Source organism: Nerophis lumbriciformis, linkage group LG15 (assembly GCF_033978685.3).
Source record: "Nerophis lumbriciformis linkage group LG15, RoL_Nlum_v2.1, whole genome shotgun sequence".
Lineage (NCBI taxonomy): Eukaryota > Metazoa > Chordata > Actinopteri > Syngnathiformes > Syngnathidae > Nerophis > Nerophis lumbriciformis.
The window spans coordinates 35,587,902-35,603,266 of NC_084562.2; the positions used below are offsets into that span (position 1 = coordinate 35,587,902).

General features: G+C 42.3%; 1 protein-coding gene across 1 annotated transcript in view; it reads left to right on the forward strand.

Annotated features, from left to right (window-relative positions):
- The first annotated feature begins 344 nt into the window (after positions 1 to 344).
- Positions 345 to 15,365, forward strand: part of nqo1 (NAD(P)H dehydrogenase, quinone 1) — a 43,323-nt gene continuing 28,302 nt past the window's right edge. The window contains exons 1-2 of the mRNA XM_061975144.2: positions 345 to 490; positions 9,118 to 9,285. Coding sequence (XP_061831128.1) covers positions 487 to 490; positions 9,118 to 9,285 — 172 coding nt within the window. The 5' untranslated portion in view covers positions 345 to 486. The remainder of the gene's footprint in view (positions 491 to 9,117; positions 9,286 to 15,365) is intronic.

A 15,365-nucleotide genomic window follows, 5' to 3' on the forward strand; every position in this document is an offset into this window, starting at 1 on the left:
CGCCTGCATGTTCACACAGAAACTGGTGACAGGTACGATTACAGATCGAGGACGTGATTGAATTACACCAGCTTTAGCAAGTAGACCCCCTCTTCGCTTTTTCTTCGAACAAAGTCAAATTAAGTCGGATTGAAGTGTTTTTGGCCACATGACCCCTGTGGGATAATCCCTTAAAAGTGACCAAACATTCTTTTCCACACCAAGTGAAAGCAATCTCTTTCACCTGCACCAGTGACTCCACAGCCTGACTAAATGGCACAGACACACACACACACGCACACACACACACACACACACACACACACACACACATATGCACATACTTAGCCTCCTCCCTTTCAACACTCAACTAAACCGGTCCTGCACTTTAACAGCACTCCATTTCTTATCCAATAATCATGTTTCTCACGCAAAGACAGCGGCAGAGTATATAAAAGTCACAATGCCCTAACCAAGCATGCAAACCTTTTCTAGCAGGCACACAACATGGGTAAGTAAGTCTACCTTACATTTAGTGGGATTTAAGAGGCGTTGAAGTGACTACAATGAAAACGAGATTGACTTTCACTTTCGTCTATTGGGGCCTTTCTGATGTCACTTTTACTCCACCTAGTTTTTTTTTAAGTTATTTTAGCTCCATCTACTTGCTTCATAGTACTTACTGTATAATATACAAAATGCATGACGAATCATTTCAAATGTTTACACATAACTTGTCCAGTATATGTATGATTCATCTACTGGAATAAATGATGTGTGTTGAATATAACTAGTGGACTTTGTGCAGCATAAACAGAAGAGCCTGTTTGTGTAGCCTAGGTCTGTTTTGTTCTAGGTTTGTTCTACGTTGTCTAGGGAAATTGTGATTATTTTATGTTTAACAACATGACAATTGTTAAACCGGGGTGGTGGTTCCTCTCTTTAAAAAGGGGAACCGGAGGGTGTGTTCTAACTATCGTGGGATCACACTCCTCAGCCTTCCCGGTAAGGTCTATTCAGGTGTACTAGAAAGGAGGCTACGCCGGATAGTCGAACCTCGGATTCAGGAGGAACAGTGTGGTTTTCGTCCTGGTCGTGGAACTGTGGACCAGCTCTATACTCTCGGCAGGGTCCTTGAGGGTGCATGGGAGTTTGCCCAACCAGTCTACATGTGCTTTGTGGACTTGGAGAAGGCATTCGACCGTGTCACTCGGGAAGTCCTGTGGGGAGTGCTCAGAGAGTATGGGGTTTCGGACTGTCTGATTGTGGCGGTCCGCTCCCTGTATGATCAGTGTCAGAGCTTGGTTCGCATTGCTGGCAGTAAGTCGGACACGTTTCCGGTGAGGGTTGGACTCCGCCAAGGCTGCCCTTTGTCACCGATTCTGTTCATAACTTTTATGGACAGAATTTCTAGGCGCAGTCAAGGCGTTGAGGGGATCCGGTTTGGTGGCTGCAGGATTAGGTCTCTGCTTTTTGCAGATGATTTGGTCCTGATGGCTTCATCTGGCCAGGATCTTCAGCTCTCACTGGATCGGTTCGCAGCTGAGTGTGAAGCGACTGGGATGAGAATCAGCACCTCCAAGTCCGAGTCCATGGTTCTCGCCCGGAAAAGGGTGGAGTGCCATCTCCGGGTTGGGGAGGAGATCTTGCCCCAAGTGGAGGAGTTCAAGTACCTTGGAGTCTTGTTCACGAGTGAGGGAAGAGTGGATCGTGAGATCGACAGGCGGATCGGTGCGGCGTCTTCAGTAATGCGGACGCTGTATCGATCCGTTGTGGTGAAGAAGGAGCTGAGCCGGAAGGCAAAGCTCTCAATTTACCGGTCGATCTACGTTCCCATCCTCACCTATGGTCATGAGCTTTGGGTTATGACCGAAAGGACAAGATCACGGGTACAAGCGGCCGAAATGAGTTTCCTCCGCCGGGTGGCGGGGCTCTCCCTTAGAGATAGGGTGAGAAGCTCTGTCATCCGGGGGGAGCTCAAAGTAAAGCCGCTGCTCCTCCACATCGAGAGGAGCCAGATGAGGTGGTTCGGGCATCTGGTCAGGATGCCACCCGAGCGCCTCCCTAAGGAGGTGTTTAGGGCATGTCCGACCGGTAGGAGGCCACGAGGAAGACCCAGGACACGTTGGGAAGACTATGTCTCCCGGCTGGCCTGGGAACGCCTCGGGATCCCCCGGGAGGAGCTGGACGAAGTGGCTGGGGAGAGGGAAGTCTGGGCTTCCCTGCTTAGGCTGCTGCCCCCGCGACCCGTCCTCGGATAAGCGGAAGAAGATGGATGGATGGATGGAACATGACAATTGACGAATGAAATGGATAAATGAACATTAAACATCACTTTTAACTTTGTTGAAGAGTTTTGTTGGAGAATACGGTTGATGATTGAAGAGGCATTGGGGAAAGGGTGAGGCACACAGATGCCTTTCTTGGATTCAATTTTGTTTCTCACTTTCTTTTTGCAAAGTGCTGACACATGCCACTTTCTTTTGCCCAATAGTGGCTTATTTTTCAGTCTAGGTTAATTTTTTTTAAAAGCACACAGACTGAGTTACCATTGTGTGATCCTTTGTTTGGACACTAGATTACGCAGAATGATACACAAGTAAAAAGAATAGTTACGAAGTATACCGAGTATAGAAGGATAAGAAGCTCGGTATAAAAAAAACCTGGGCAAACTTTTGGGAGGAATTTTCATCGCAGATTCAATCCTACAAAAGTACAATATATAGAATCAAAATATGTGAACAAATTAATTTATGCGTCTGACCAGTTACACTGTGCGATCACTTAATAATTCAGCTGCAGATCATGTGTTGCATCCACAAAGGAAGGTCCTTCTTTTTACTTTCTGGTTTAACTGCTTGGGGAGGAAAAAATGCTCACGATTAACCAAAAGTGTTTGTCATACCAATTTAGGAGAAAGATACTATCAGTGGTCATTCTTGTAGAACATTAAAAGACTCCCAAAATAACATTAGACAGAGTGAAACAAGAGTTATTATTGTGATTATAGTATGCAATGGAGTAAAGCCAGGAGTGGGACACTTTTCATGTGAGTTAAAAATAATGAATTGGAATTGTAAATTGTGTTGTTCTTTTTTTGCAATATTTGCACATACTGCATATACAGGTAAAAGCCAGTAAATTAGAATATTTTGAAAAACTTGATTTATTTCAGTAATTGCATTCAAAAGGTGTAACTTGTACATTATATTTATTCATTGCACACAGACTGATGCATTCAAATGTTTATTTCATTTAATTTTGATGATTTGAAGTGGCAACAAATGAAAATCCAAAATTCCGTGTGTCACAAAATTAGAATATTACTTAAGGCTAATACAAAAAAGGGATTTTTAGAAATGTTGGCCAACTGAAAAGTATGAAAATGAAAAATATGAGCATGTACAATACTCAATACTTGGTTGGAGCTCCTTTTGCCTCAATTACTGCGTTAATGCGGCGTGGCATGGAGTCGATGAGTTTCTGGCACTGCTCAGGTGTTATGAGAGCCCAGGTTGCTCTGATAGTGGCCTTCAACTCTTCTGCGTTTTTGGGTCTGGCATTCTGCATCTTCCTTTTCACAATACCCCACAGATTTTCTATGGGGCTAAAGTCAGGGGAGTTGGCGGGCCAATTTAGAACAGAAATACCATGGTCCGTAAACCAGGCACGGGTAGATTTTGCGCTGTGTGCAGGCGCCAAGTCCTGTTGGAACTTGAAATCTCCATCTCCATAGAGCAGGTCAGCAGCAGGAAGCATGAAGTGCTCTAAAACTTGCTGGTAGACGGCTGCGTTGACCCTGGATCTCAGGAAACAGAGTGGACCGACACCAGCAGATGACATGGCACCCCAAACCATCACCCAACCATGCAAATTTTGCATTTCCTTTGGAAATCGAGGTCCCAGAGTCTGGAGGAAGACAGGAGAGGCACAGGATCCACATTGCCTGAAGTCTAGTGTAAAGTTTCCACCATCAGTGATGGTTTGGGGTGCCATGTCATCTGCTGGTGTCGGTCCACTCTGTTTCCTGAGATCCAGGGTCAACGCAGCCGTCTACCAGCAAGTTTTAGAGCACTTCATGCTTCCTGCTGCTGACCTGCTCTATGGAGATGGAGATTTCAAGTTCCAACAGGACTTGGCGACTGCACACAACGCAAAATCTACCCGTGTCTGGTTTACGGACCATGGTATTTCTGTTCTAAATTGGCCCGCCAACTCCCCTGACCTTAGCCCCATAGAAAATCTGTGGGGTATTGTGAAAAGGAAGATGCAGAATGCCAGACCCAAAAACGCAGAAGAGTTGAAGGCCACTATCAGAGCAACCTGGGCTCTCATAACACCTGAGCAGTGCCAGAAACTCATCGACTCCATGCCACGCCGCATTAACGCAGTAATTGAGGCAAAAGGAGCTCCAACCAAGTATTGAGTATTGTACATGCTCATATTTTTCATTTTCATACTTTTCAGTTGGCCAACATTTCTAAAAATCCCTTTTTTGTATTAGCCTTAAGTAATATTCTAATTTTGTGACACACGGAATTTTGGATTTTCATTTGTTGCCACTTCAAATCATCAAAATTAAATGAAATAAACATTTGAATGCATCAGTCTGTGTGCAATGAATAAATATAATGTACAAGTTACACCTTTTGAATGCAATTACTGAAATAAATCAAGTTTTTCAAAATATTCTAATTTACTGGCTTTTACCTGTACAGTGCACGTGCTTGGCATGTTTGCCTCACAGCTGGTACAAATCGCAGTATTGATGTGATAGTAAATAGTGGTTTACTTAGATATATTCCTCAGGTTGACTCCAGGGACCGGTACAGGTCCGTGACGCATTTGCTACCAGGCCACACAGATACATTAAATATTTTGTCCGACTTAATTTTCGCCAGTCCCACTTGACACACTTATAGCTTATTCATTGATGTATAGTGAAACTTCTGATAATAATTTACCATTTGTTATATTTGTCACACGGGACAATGCATATTAATTAACATATACAATGTAAATGGGCCATGTTGTACCAACGGCTAATTTCCATCTGCAGTAGGTTGATGGTATATACAACAAGGTCCATAAAAAGTTAAGTTAGACAGCACCAACATCTAACATAAACACTACAATACAATACATATAGTTAAATATATTTTAAAGTTAAAGTACCCACACACACACTAGGTAATATACAGAGGTGTGGACTCGAGTCACATGACTTGGACTCGAGTCAGACTCGAGTCATGAATTTGATGACTTTAGACTCGACTTGACAAAATGTAAAAAGACTTGCAACTCGACTTAGACTTTAACATCAATGACTTGTGACTTCACTTGGACTTGAGCCTTTTGAATTGACATGACTTGACATGACTTGCTACTTTCCCCAAAACCCAAAGATGAAAAAGTTATTCGGGAGCGCTCCGTATTTTTCATTGTGTACTTGTCTATCAGCGTTGCGTGTGTCAGCTGGACTGGACTCAGTACAACAGCCAATCAAATTAGATCTACTTTGTTTTCATCACACAGCATTCATCCAATCAAATTGCAGGACAACCAACGAAGAAGACATGTCCAAACCACACGCCAGTGAACAAAAAATGATACCTAAAATAATTTTGTTTGGGTATAAAAATTACGAGGTGGTCAACACAAAACGGTTTGCAGTATGCAACACATGCGGTTCCAAAATGACTGATGGAGAGGCAACAACTTCCAACTTCGTCCGGCATTTGAAGTTGCACAAAGAACGGTAAGTTTTGAATGTAAGATAACGTTTATTGGCTAAGTAACGTGACTTTTATTTGCTGTGTAGTTAAAATCAGTGAGGCTGTAAACTCACTGCTAAAGTTATAACGTTATTGCAAACACGGGAATCTGTTGCAGTTCACTACCTTATTCATACTTTTTGTTGTTCAGTGATTTTTTTTAAGCAGGGTTACGTTAGTCAATATATCACACGTAACGTTAGACGGCGGTCAGCAGTACCGCGTATTTTAGCCACCTAAAAAAAGACAAAAATAGTCAAATAAAGGTCAGTTAAAATGTATACCGGTACTATATTATGAATATGTGTACCGTTTTAGCTAGCTTTCTGACATATTGTTGGTTGTTTACCTCAGTGGTCCCCAACCACCGGGCCGCGGCCCGGTACTGGTCCGTGGATCGATTGGTATCGGGCCGCACAAGAATTTTTTTATTTTTTTTCTTTTTTTAATTAAATCAACATAAAAAACACAAGATACACTTACAAGTAGTGCACCAACCCAAAACAACTCTCTCCCCCCTTTTGTTCTGGGCATTGAACATGAAGACTCTTCCTTCACTGTTCCGAGTGGCCATGAGAGTCTTGGCAGTGCCTGCCTCCAGTGCTCCAGTGGAGCGAGTTTTCAGCCATGGTGGCATCATACTACGCCCCCATCGTGCACAAATGACTGACAGACTCTTGGCTAATTTGGTCTTTTGCAAATGCAATGCAGCATAGGGCCCTGACATATAAAAAGTACAACTTTTTTGTTACGTTCACGTATATGTCATGTTTTTTCAATGTTAACACTTTTGTACAAATAAGTACATTTGCACTTTATTTTTCAATGTGTTTGTTCTGTAAAGGAATGAGTTAATGTTTAAAATGACTGGTTAATAGTGCTATTATAAAGTGCAATGTCAGCACAATTTTCTTTCCTGCAATTTAAAATGCACTTGTTTTAATAAATAAATACAGCGTTTGAAAAGCATACACAATCTGTGTTAATATATTAGTCTGTGGTTAAAAGGATTTGAAAGGGCTCGAAACTCAAAATGCAGGACTTAGGACTTGACTTGAGACTTGACTTGGGACGGCGTGGCGCAGTGGGAGAGTGGCCGTGCACAACCCGAGGGTCCCTGGTTCAATCCCCACCTAGTACCAACCTCGTCATGTCCGTTGTGTCCTGAGCAAGACACTTCACCCTTGCTCCTGATGGGTGCTGGTAGCGCCTTGCATGGCAGCTCCCTCCATCAGTGTGTGAATGTGTGTGTGAATGGGTAAATGTGGAAGTAGTGTCAAAGCGCTTTGAGTACCTTGAAGGTAGAAAAGCGCTATACAAGTACAACCCATTTTTTTTTTCCAGTCTTGACTTTGGACTTGACTCGGGGCTTGCCTGTCTTGACTCGGGACTTGACTCGGACTTGAGGGCAAAGACTTGAGACTTACTTGTGACTTGCAAAACAATGACTTGGTCCCACCTCTGGTAATATATATAAAACAGTATGTTGCTGCCTAACCTTAGCTCAGGCCAGATCAAGAAAACGTCACCATAGTACCGGTAGTTGAAATGCGTTAGACAGATGGAAAAGTGATATAGTGCTAATGTGCAAGTGTGCTAAATTGTTGCATATAATAAACGTGTTGAAGGTCAAAAATACACACCTCCCATGGCCTAGGAAGTTAAAGGGCTGGTATTATTGCACACAGCCCTATTGCACAAGTAGTTAACATTAACATATTTGTTTGTTTACACATGAAAAAATGTAACCGAAAAAGCTTACATAACTACAGTATGTGTGAAATAGTGCCCAAAATATGAACACATAACGTTTATAATAAAAATAAAAAGCCATAAATTTAGAGACCCATACTGTAGAAATCAATTGGAAATATTGGCATGTACATCTAGTTTTATTTTATATCTATGCTCTTATCACGTATAACACATCGGATACATTAGCCAAAAATTTTGCCTACAAGCTGGTGAAAAATTAGTAAAAATAAAAGTAATTGGAGAGCTTTTTTGCAAAGGAAAAAAGGCCACGGGTGCCAGCTATCCATCCATCCATCCATCCATCTTCTTCCGCTTATCCGAGGTCGGGTCGCGGGGGCAGCAGCCTAAGCAGGGAAGCCCAGACTTCCCTCTCCCCAGCCACTTCGTCCAGCTCCTCCCGGGGGATCCCGAGGCGTTCCCAGGCCAGCCGGGAGACATAGTCTTCCCAACGTGTCCTGGGTCTTCCTCGTGGCCTCCTACCGGTCGGACATGCCCTAAACACCTCCTTAGGGAGGCGCTCGGGTGGCATCCTGACCAGATGCCCGAACCACCTCATCTGGCTCCTCTCGATGTGGAGGAGCAGCGGCTTTACTTTGAGCTCCCCCCGGATGACAGAGCTTCTCACCCTATCTCTAAGGGAGAGCCCCGCCACCCGGCGGAGGAAACTCATTTCGGCCGCTTGTACCCGTGATCTTGTCCTTTCGATCATAACCCAAAGCTCATGACCATAGGTGAGGATGGGAACGTAGATCGACCGGTAAATTGAGAGCTTTGCCTTCCGGCTCAGCTCCTTCTTCACCACAACGGATCGATACAGCGTCCGCATTACTGAAGACGCCGCACCGATCCGCCTGTCGATCTCACGATCCACTCTTCCCTCACTCGTGAACAAGACTCCGAGGTACTTGAACTCCTCCACTTGGGGCAAGATCTCCTCCCCAACCCGGAGATGGCACTCCACCCTTTTCCGGGCGAGAACCATGGACTCGGACTTGGAGGTGCTGATTCTCATCCCAGTCGCTTCACACTCAGCTGCGAACCGATCCAGTGAGAGCTGAAGATCCTGGCCAGATGAAGCCATCAGGACCAAATCATCTGCAAAAAGCAGAGACCTAATCCTGCAGCCACCAAACCGGATCCCCTCAACGCCTTGACTGCGCCTAGAAATTCTGTCCATAAAAGTTATGAACAGGTTGCCAGCTAAATTAGCATTATGGTGAGTTGTATTTTTAACGCGCTTAATTTTGCTGCCACATGTGGAAGGCCGGTCTGTGAAAATAATGCCTATTGCCTACATTAAACCGGTCCCTGGTGCAAAAAAAGTCAGGGACCTCTCGTGCAATGGGTATTTGTTTTATCACGAATGTTATTAAATGTTGTCGTATTATATTCAGTGCTGACTTACATTCAGATCAATATAGTATTTAGAAGTGATTTCTACAAATTCACAATAATAGAAAGTAAACCACTTTCAAAATTCCTGCAATGTTGAAACCAGCATGCGCTTGGTGAGTATAAGAAGAAAAGGAGCTTGTTTTAAGTGAGAATCCCATTTTTATGAAGTTGCATCCATTTTGTAATCCATTTTGTGATCCTTTGTGTGTCACAGCTCAGAAGACAGTGTTGATTGTGTACGCCCACCAGAGCTTGGGTTCATTCAACGCCGCTGTCCGGGACGTGGTCGTTCAGGAGCTATCAGATCAGGGTTACCGGGTCATCGTGTCAGACCTTTATGCCATGAACTTCAACGCCAACTCCACGCAGGAAGACATAATTGGTGAGTTGCTTTGTCATGCTTTGTCAATTGAATTACTACTGACGCTAACATCTCTAAATACTGTAGTTATAGATCACCTACATGTCATCTTATACAGTGGGGCGTAACAGTACATATACAGGTAAAAGCCAGTAAATTAGAATATTTTGAAAAACTTGATTTATTTCAGTAATTGCATTCAAAAGGTGTAACTTGTACATTATATTTATTCATTGCACACAGACTGATGCATTCAAATGTTTATTTCATTTAATTTTGATGATTTGAAGTGGCAACAAATGAAAATCCAAAATTCCGTGTGTCACAAAATTAGAATATTACTTAAGGCTAATACAAAAAAGGGATTTTTAGAAATGTTGGCCAACTGAAAAGTATGAAAATGAAAAATATGAGCATGTACAATACTCAATACTTGGTTGGAGCTCCTTTTGCCTCAATTACTGCGTTAATGCGGCGTGGCATGGAGTCGATGAGTTTCTGGCACTGCTCAGGTGTTATGAGAGCCCAGGTTGCTCTGATAGTGGCCTTCAACTCTTCTGCGTTTTTGGGTCTGGCATTCTGCATCTTCCTTTTCACAATACCCCACAGATTTTCTATGGGGCTAAGGTCAGGGGAGTTGGCGGGCCAATTTAGAACAGAAATACCATGGTCCGTAAACCAGGCACGGGTAGATTTTGCGCTGTGTGCAGGCGCCAAGTCCTGTTGGAACTTGAAATCTCCATCTCCATAGAGCAGGTCAGCAGCAGGAAGCATGAAGTGCTCTAAAACTTGCTGGTAGACGGCTGCGTTGACCCTGGATCTCAGGAAACAGAGTGGACCGACACCAGCAGATGACATGGCACCCCAAACCATCACCCAACCATGCAAATTTTGCATTTCCTTTGGAAATCGAGGTCCCAGAGTCTGGAGGAAGACAGGAGAGGCACAGGATCCACGTTGCCTGAAGTCTAGTGTAAAGTTTCCACCATCAGTGATGGTTTGGGGTGCCATGTCATCTGCTGGTGTCGGTCCACTCTGTTTCCTGAGATCCAGGGTCAACGCAGCCGTCTACCAGCAAGTTTTAGAGCACTTCATGCTTCCTGCTGCTGACCTGCTCTATGGAGATGGAGATTTCAAGTTCCAACAGGACTTGGCGCCTGCACACAGCGCAAAATCTACCCGTGCCTGGTTTACGGACCATGGTATTTCTGTTCTAAATTGGCCCGCCAACTCCCCTGACCTTAGCCCCATGGAAAATCTGTGGGGTATTGTGAAAAGGAAGATGCAGAATGCCAGACCCAAAAACGCAGAAGAGTTGAAGGCCACTATCAGAGCAACCTGGGCTCTCATAACACCTGAGCAGTGCCAGAAACTCATCGACTCCATGCCACGCCGCATTAACGCAGTAATTGAGGCAAAAGGAGCTCCAACCAAGTATTGAGTATTGTACATGCTCATAGTTTTCATTTTCATACTTTTCAGTTGGCCAACATTTCTAAAAATCCCTTTTTTGTATTAGCCTTACACAATATTCTAATTTTGTGACACACGGAATTTTGGATTTTCATTTGTTGCCACTTCAAATCATCAAAATTAAATGAAATAAACATTTGAATGCATCAGTCTGTGTGCAATGAATAAATATAATGTACAAGTTACACCTTTTGAATGCAATTACTGAAATAAATCAAGGTTTTCAAAATATTCTAATTTACTGGCTTTTACCTGTATATGTATTCAGATTTTTCAGTACGTAGCCTTTGGTTTGGTACAGCTGCGTATCAATTTCAAGTGGAGGACAAGAGGCACTAGTATCACTAAAAGACGATGTATTCCAATTAGGGTTGTCAAAGTTTACATGATAACGTGATAACTATAAATTCCTTTAACTAAAACAACATAATTACAACGCTTACCGAATAAGAAGATCTTTACTCAGGTGCACGTTTATCTACACTTATAGACAATCATAGGGCAACACAAAAGATTGGTGGACAGGAATATATGGAACTGAAAACCTTCAGCAGCATTGATCCGGAATTTGAATTAAATAATGATATAGATCCAGATACACATTATTTTCTTTCATACCAGAAATAATTGTTTTTATTTTACAGACAAACAATATAGAGGAAACAATAAAATCAACAATAAACTGTCAATTATCTATTTCAACAGCAGAAGTTTGCATGCAATCTACAATAATGTGAAGCATTTTTTGGAACAGTTCAACAAACCCTTCAAAGTGATTGTTATCTCAGAAACATGGATAGTTGCTAAAAAAGAAGGAATGGATTTTGACCTGGAAGGATATGAACTAAATTATATCAATAGAACCAACAAGAACGGAGGGGGAGTAGCTGTGTACGTGATGAAGAACATTAGCTACAAAGTGGTAAAAATATGTAATTAGCTATTGATAACATCTTAGAACAGTGGTTCTTAACCTTTTTGGAGGTACCGAACCCCACCAGTTTCATATGCGCATTCACTGAACCCTTCTTTAGTGAAAAATAAAATTTAGTTTTTTTTCAAATTCAAGACAAAGTTATATGTTTTTGGTAACACTTCAGAATGGGGAACATATTCTAAGTAACAAAGACTTAATTTAGAGTTTTTTGGACACTAGGGGAACATATTCTAAGTAACAATAACTTAATTTAGAGTTATTTGGTTAGGGTCAGAGGGTTAGGGTCAGGTTTAGAGGGTGAGGGTTATAATAAGGCCATCCCGAATAAGGCATTAATAAGTACTTAATAATGACTAGTTAAGAGCCAATAAGTTACTAATTTGCATGTTAATAAGCAACTAATTAATGGTGAATATGTTCCCCATACTAAAGTGTTACCATGTTTTTTTACTGGTGCACAAAATGAACCGTGCATGAACATCACCTTGTTCAAAGAACAAAACCAACACAGTGCATAAAATTACAACAAATTACACACCTGCAAATCAGTGTGACTTCTGCTGATGCCGTATCCGTAATACGCCGATAGGGAGAAGTTTTTATTACCACGATGAGTCGGGTGTGTCTTGACCTCCGCCGAACCCCTGAGCCCGACTCACCGAACCCCTAGGGTTCCATCGAACCTAGGTTAAGAACTACTGTCTTAGAATGTATAAGCATTGAAATATGTCATGAAAAATACTACAAGAACATAATAATCAGCTGTATATATAGATCACCTAAGTTAAACATTGAGAACTGGATTAAGGCAACTTTTACTGAAATCAGTCGAAAAAAACCTTTCTTATGTGGAGACTTCAACATTGACCTCTTGAACCCTAGCAAGCAAAAGTCCATAGATGACTTCATAGACACAATGTACAGCCTGAGTTTATATCCTAAAATCACAAGGCCAAGCATAATCTCAGGACACAGCACCACACTTATTGATAATACTTTTACTAATGATTTTGATAAATAACACCACAAATGGTCTGCTAACATCCCGCATCAGTGATCATCTGCCAGTTTTCACAATCTATGACGGAAACTACAAGAAGAGGAACATTTATGACATAAATACATTTTGAAGAATATGAACAGACTGCTTGTGCATATGACTGCTTTCAAGAATGATCTGAGAGATCAAAGTTGGAACAATGTATACAGTCAATCAATCAATCAATCTTTATTTATATAGCCCTAAATCACAAGTGTCTCAAAGGGCTGCACAAGCCACAACGACATCCTCGGTACAAAGCCCACATACGGGCAAGGAAAAACTCACCCCAGTGGGACGTCGATGTGAATGACTATGAGAAACCTTGGAGAGGACCGCATATGTGGGTAACCCCCCCCCCTCTAGGGGAGACCGAAAGCAATGGATGTCGAGTGGGTCTGACATAATATTGTGAGAGTCCAGTCCATAGTGGATCCAACATAATAGTAAGAGTCCAGTCCATAGTGGGGCCAGCAGGACACCATCCCAAGCGGAGACGGGTCATCAGCGCAGAGATGTTCCCAGCCGATGCACAGGCGAGTGGTCCACCCCGGGTCACGACTCTGGACAGCCAGCACTTCATCCATGGCCACCGGACCTGTGCCCCCCCCCCTCAAGGAAAAGGGGAGCAGAGGAGAAAAGAAAAGAAACGGCAGATCAACTGGTCTAACAGGGGGGCTATTTAAAGGCTAGAGTATACAAATGAGTTTTAAGATGGGACTTAAATGCTTCTACTGAGGTAGCATCTCTAATTGTTACCGGGAGGGCATTCCATAGTACTGGAGCCCGAATAGAAAACGCTCTATAGCCCGCAGACTTTTTTTGGGCTCTGGGAATCACTAATAAGCCGGAGTTCTTTGAACGCAGATTTCTTGCCGGGACATATGGTACAATGCAATCGACAAGATAGGACGGAGCTAGACCGTGTAGTATTTTATACGTAAGTAGTAAAACCTTAAAGTCACATCTTAAGTGCACAGGAAGCCAGTGCAGGTGAGCCAGTATAGGCGTAATATGATCAAACTTTCTTGTTCTTGTCAAAAGTCTAGCAGCCGCATTTTGTACCAACTGTAATCTTTTAATGCTAGACATAGGGAGACCCGAAAATAATACGTTACAGTAGTCGAGACGAGACGTAACGAACGCATGAATAATGATCTCAGCGTCGCTAGTGGATAAAATAGAACGGATTTTAGCGATATTACGGAGATGAAAGAAGGCCGTTTTAGTAACACTCAAACGAGAAAGTTGGGTCGAAGATAATACCCAGATTCTTTACTGATTCGCCTTGTGTAATTGTTTGGTTGTCAAATGTTAAGGTGGTATTATTAAATAAATGTCGGTGTTTAGCAGGACCGATAATCAGCATTTCCGTTTTCTTGGCGTTGAGTTGCAAGAAGTTAGCGGACATCCATTGTTTAATTTCATTAAGACACGCCTCCAGCTGACTACAATCCGGCGTGTTGGTCAGCTTTAGGGGCATGTAGAGTTGGGTGTCATCAGCATAACAATGAAAGCTAACACCGTATTTGCGTAAGATGTCGCCTAGCGGCAGCATGTAAATACTAAAGAGTGCAGGGCCAAGAACCGAACCCTGAGGAACTCCGCACGTTACCTTAACATAGTCCGAGGTCACATTATTATGGGAGACGCATTGCATCCTGTCAGTAAGATAAGAGTTAAACCACGACAAAGCTAAGTCTGACATACCAATACGTGTTTTGATACGCTCTAATAAAATATTATGATCGACGGTATCGAAAGCAGCGCTAAGATCAAGAAGCAGCAACATAGATGACGCATCAGAATCCATCGTTAGCAGTAGATCATTAGTCATTTTTGCGAGGGCTGTCTCCGTAGAGTGATTTGCCCTGAAACCGGATTGAAAAGGTTCACAGAGATTGTTAGACACTAAGTGTTCATTTAGCTGCTGTGCGACAATTTTTTCGAGGATTTTCGAAATAAAGGGAAGGTGGGACACCGGTCGGTAGTTTACCATGAGGTCAGAATCAAGGTTAGGTCTTTTGAGTAGAGGATGAATAACCGCTTTCTTGAATGCTAGGGGAACAGTGCCAGAGGAAAGTGATAAGTTTATAATATTTAGCACTGATGGACCTAATAATACAAAAAGCTCCTTGATAAGTTTATATATATCAATATATATCAATACAGTCTGCAAGGGATACAGTCCGTAAGCACACACGATTGTGCGTGCTGCTGGTCCACAAATAGTACTAACCTTTAACAGTTAATTTTACTCATTTTCATTCATTACTAGTTTCTATGTAACTGTTTTTATATTGTTTTACTTTCTTTTTTATTCAAGAAAATGTTTTTAATTTATTTATCTTATTTTATAAACATTTTTTAAAAGGACCTTATCTTCACCATACCTGGTTGTCCAAATTAGGCATAATAATGTGTTAATTCCACGACTGCATATATCGGTATCGGTTGATATTGGTATCGGTAATTAAGAGTTGGACAATATCGGAATATCGGATATCGGCAAAAAAGCCATTATCGGACATCCCTATTCATAATATCTAAATAAACAAATTAGAACGGAATGGAATCAGCGGGTTGGTCTTCAACTGGGTAAAAAGTCCACTAAGCCACCTACTCAGTGGCCTAGTTGTTAGAGTGTCCGCC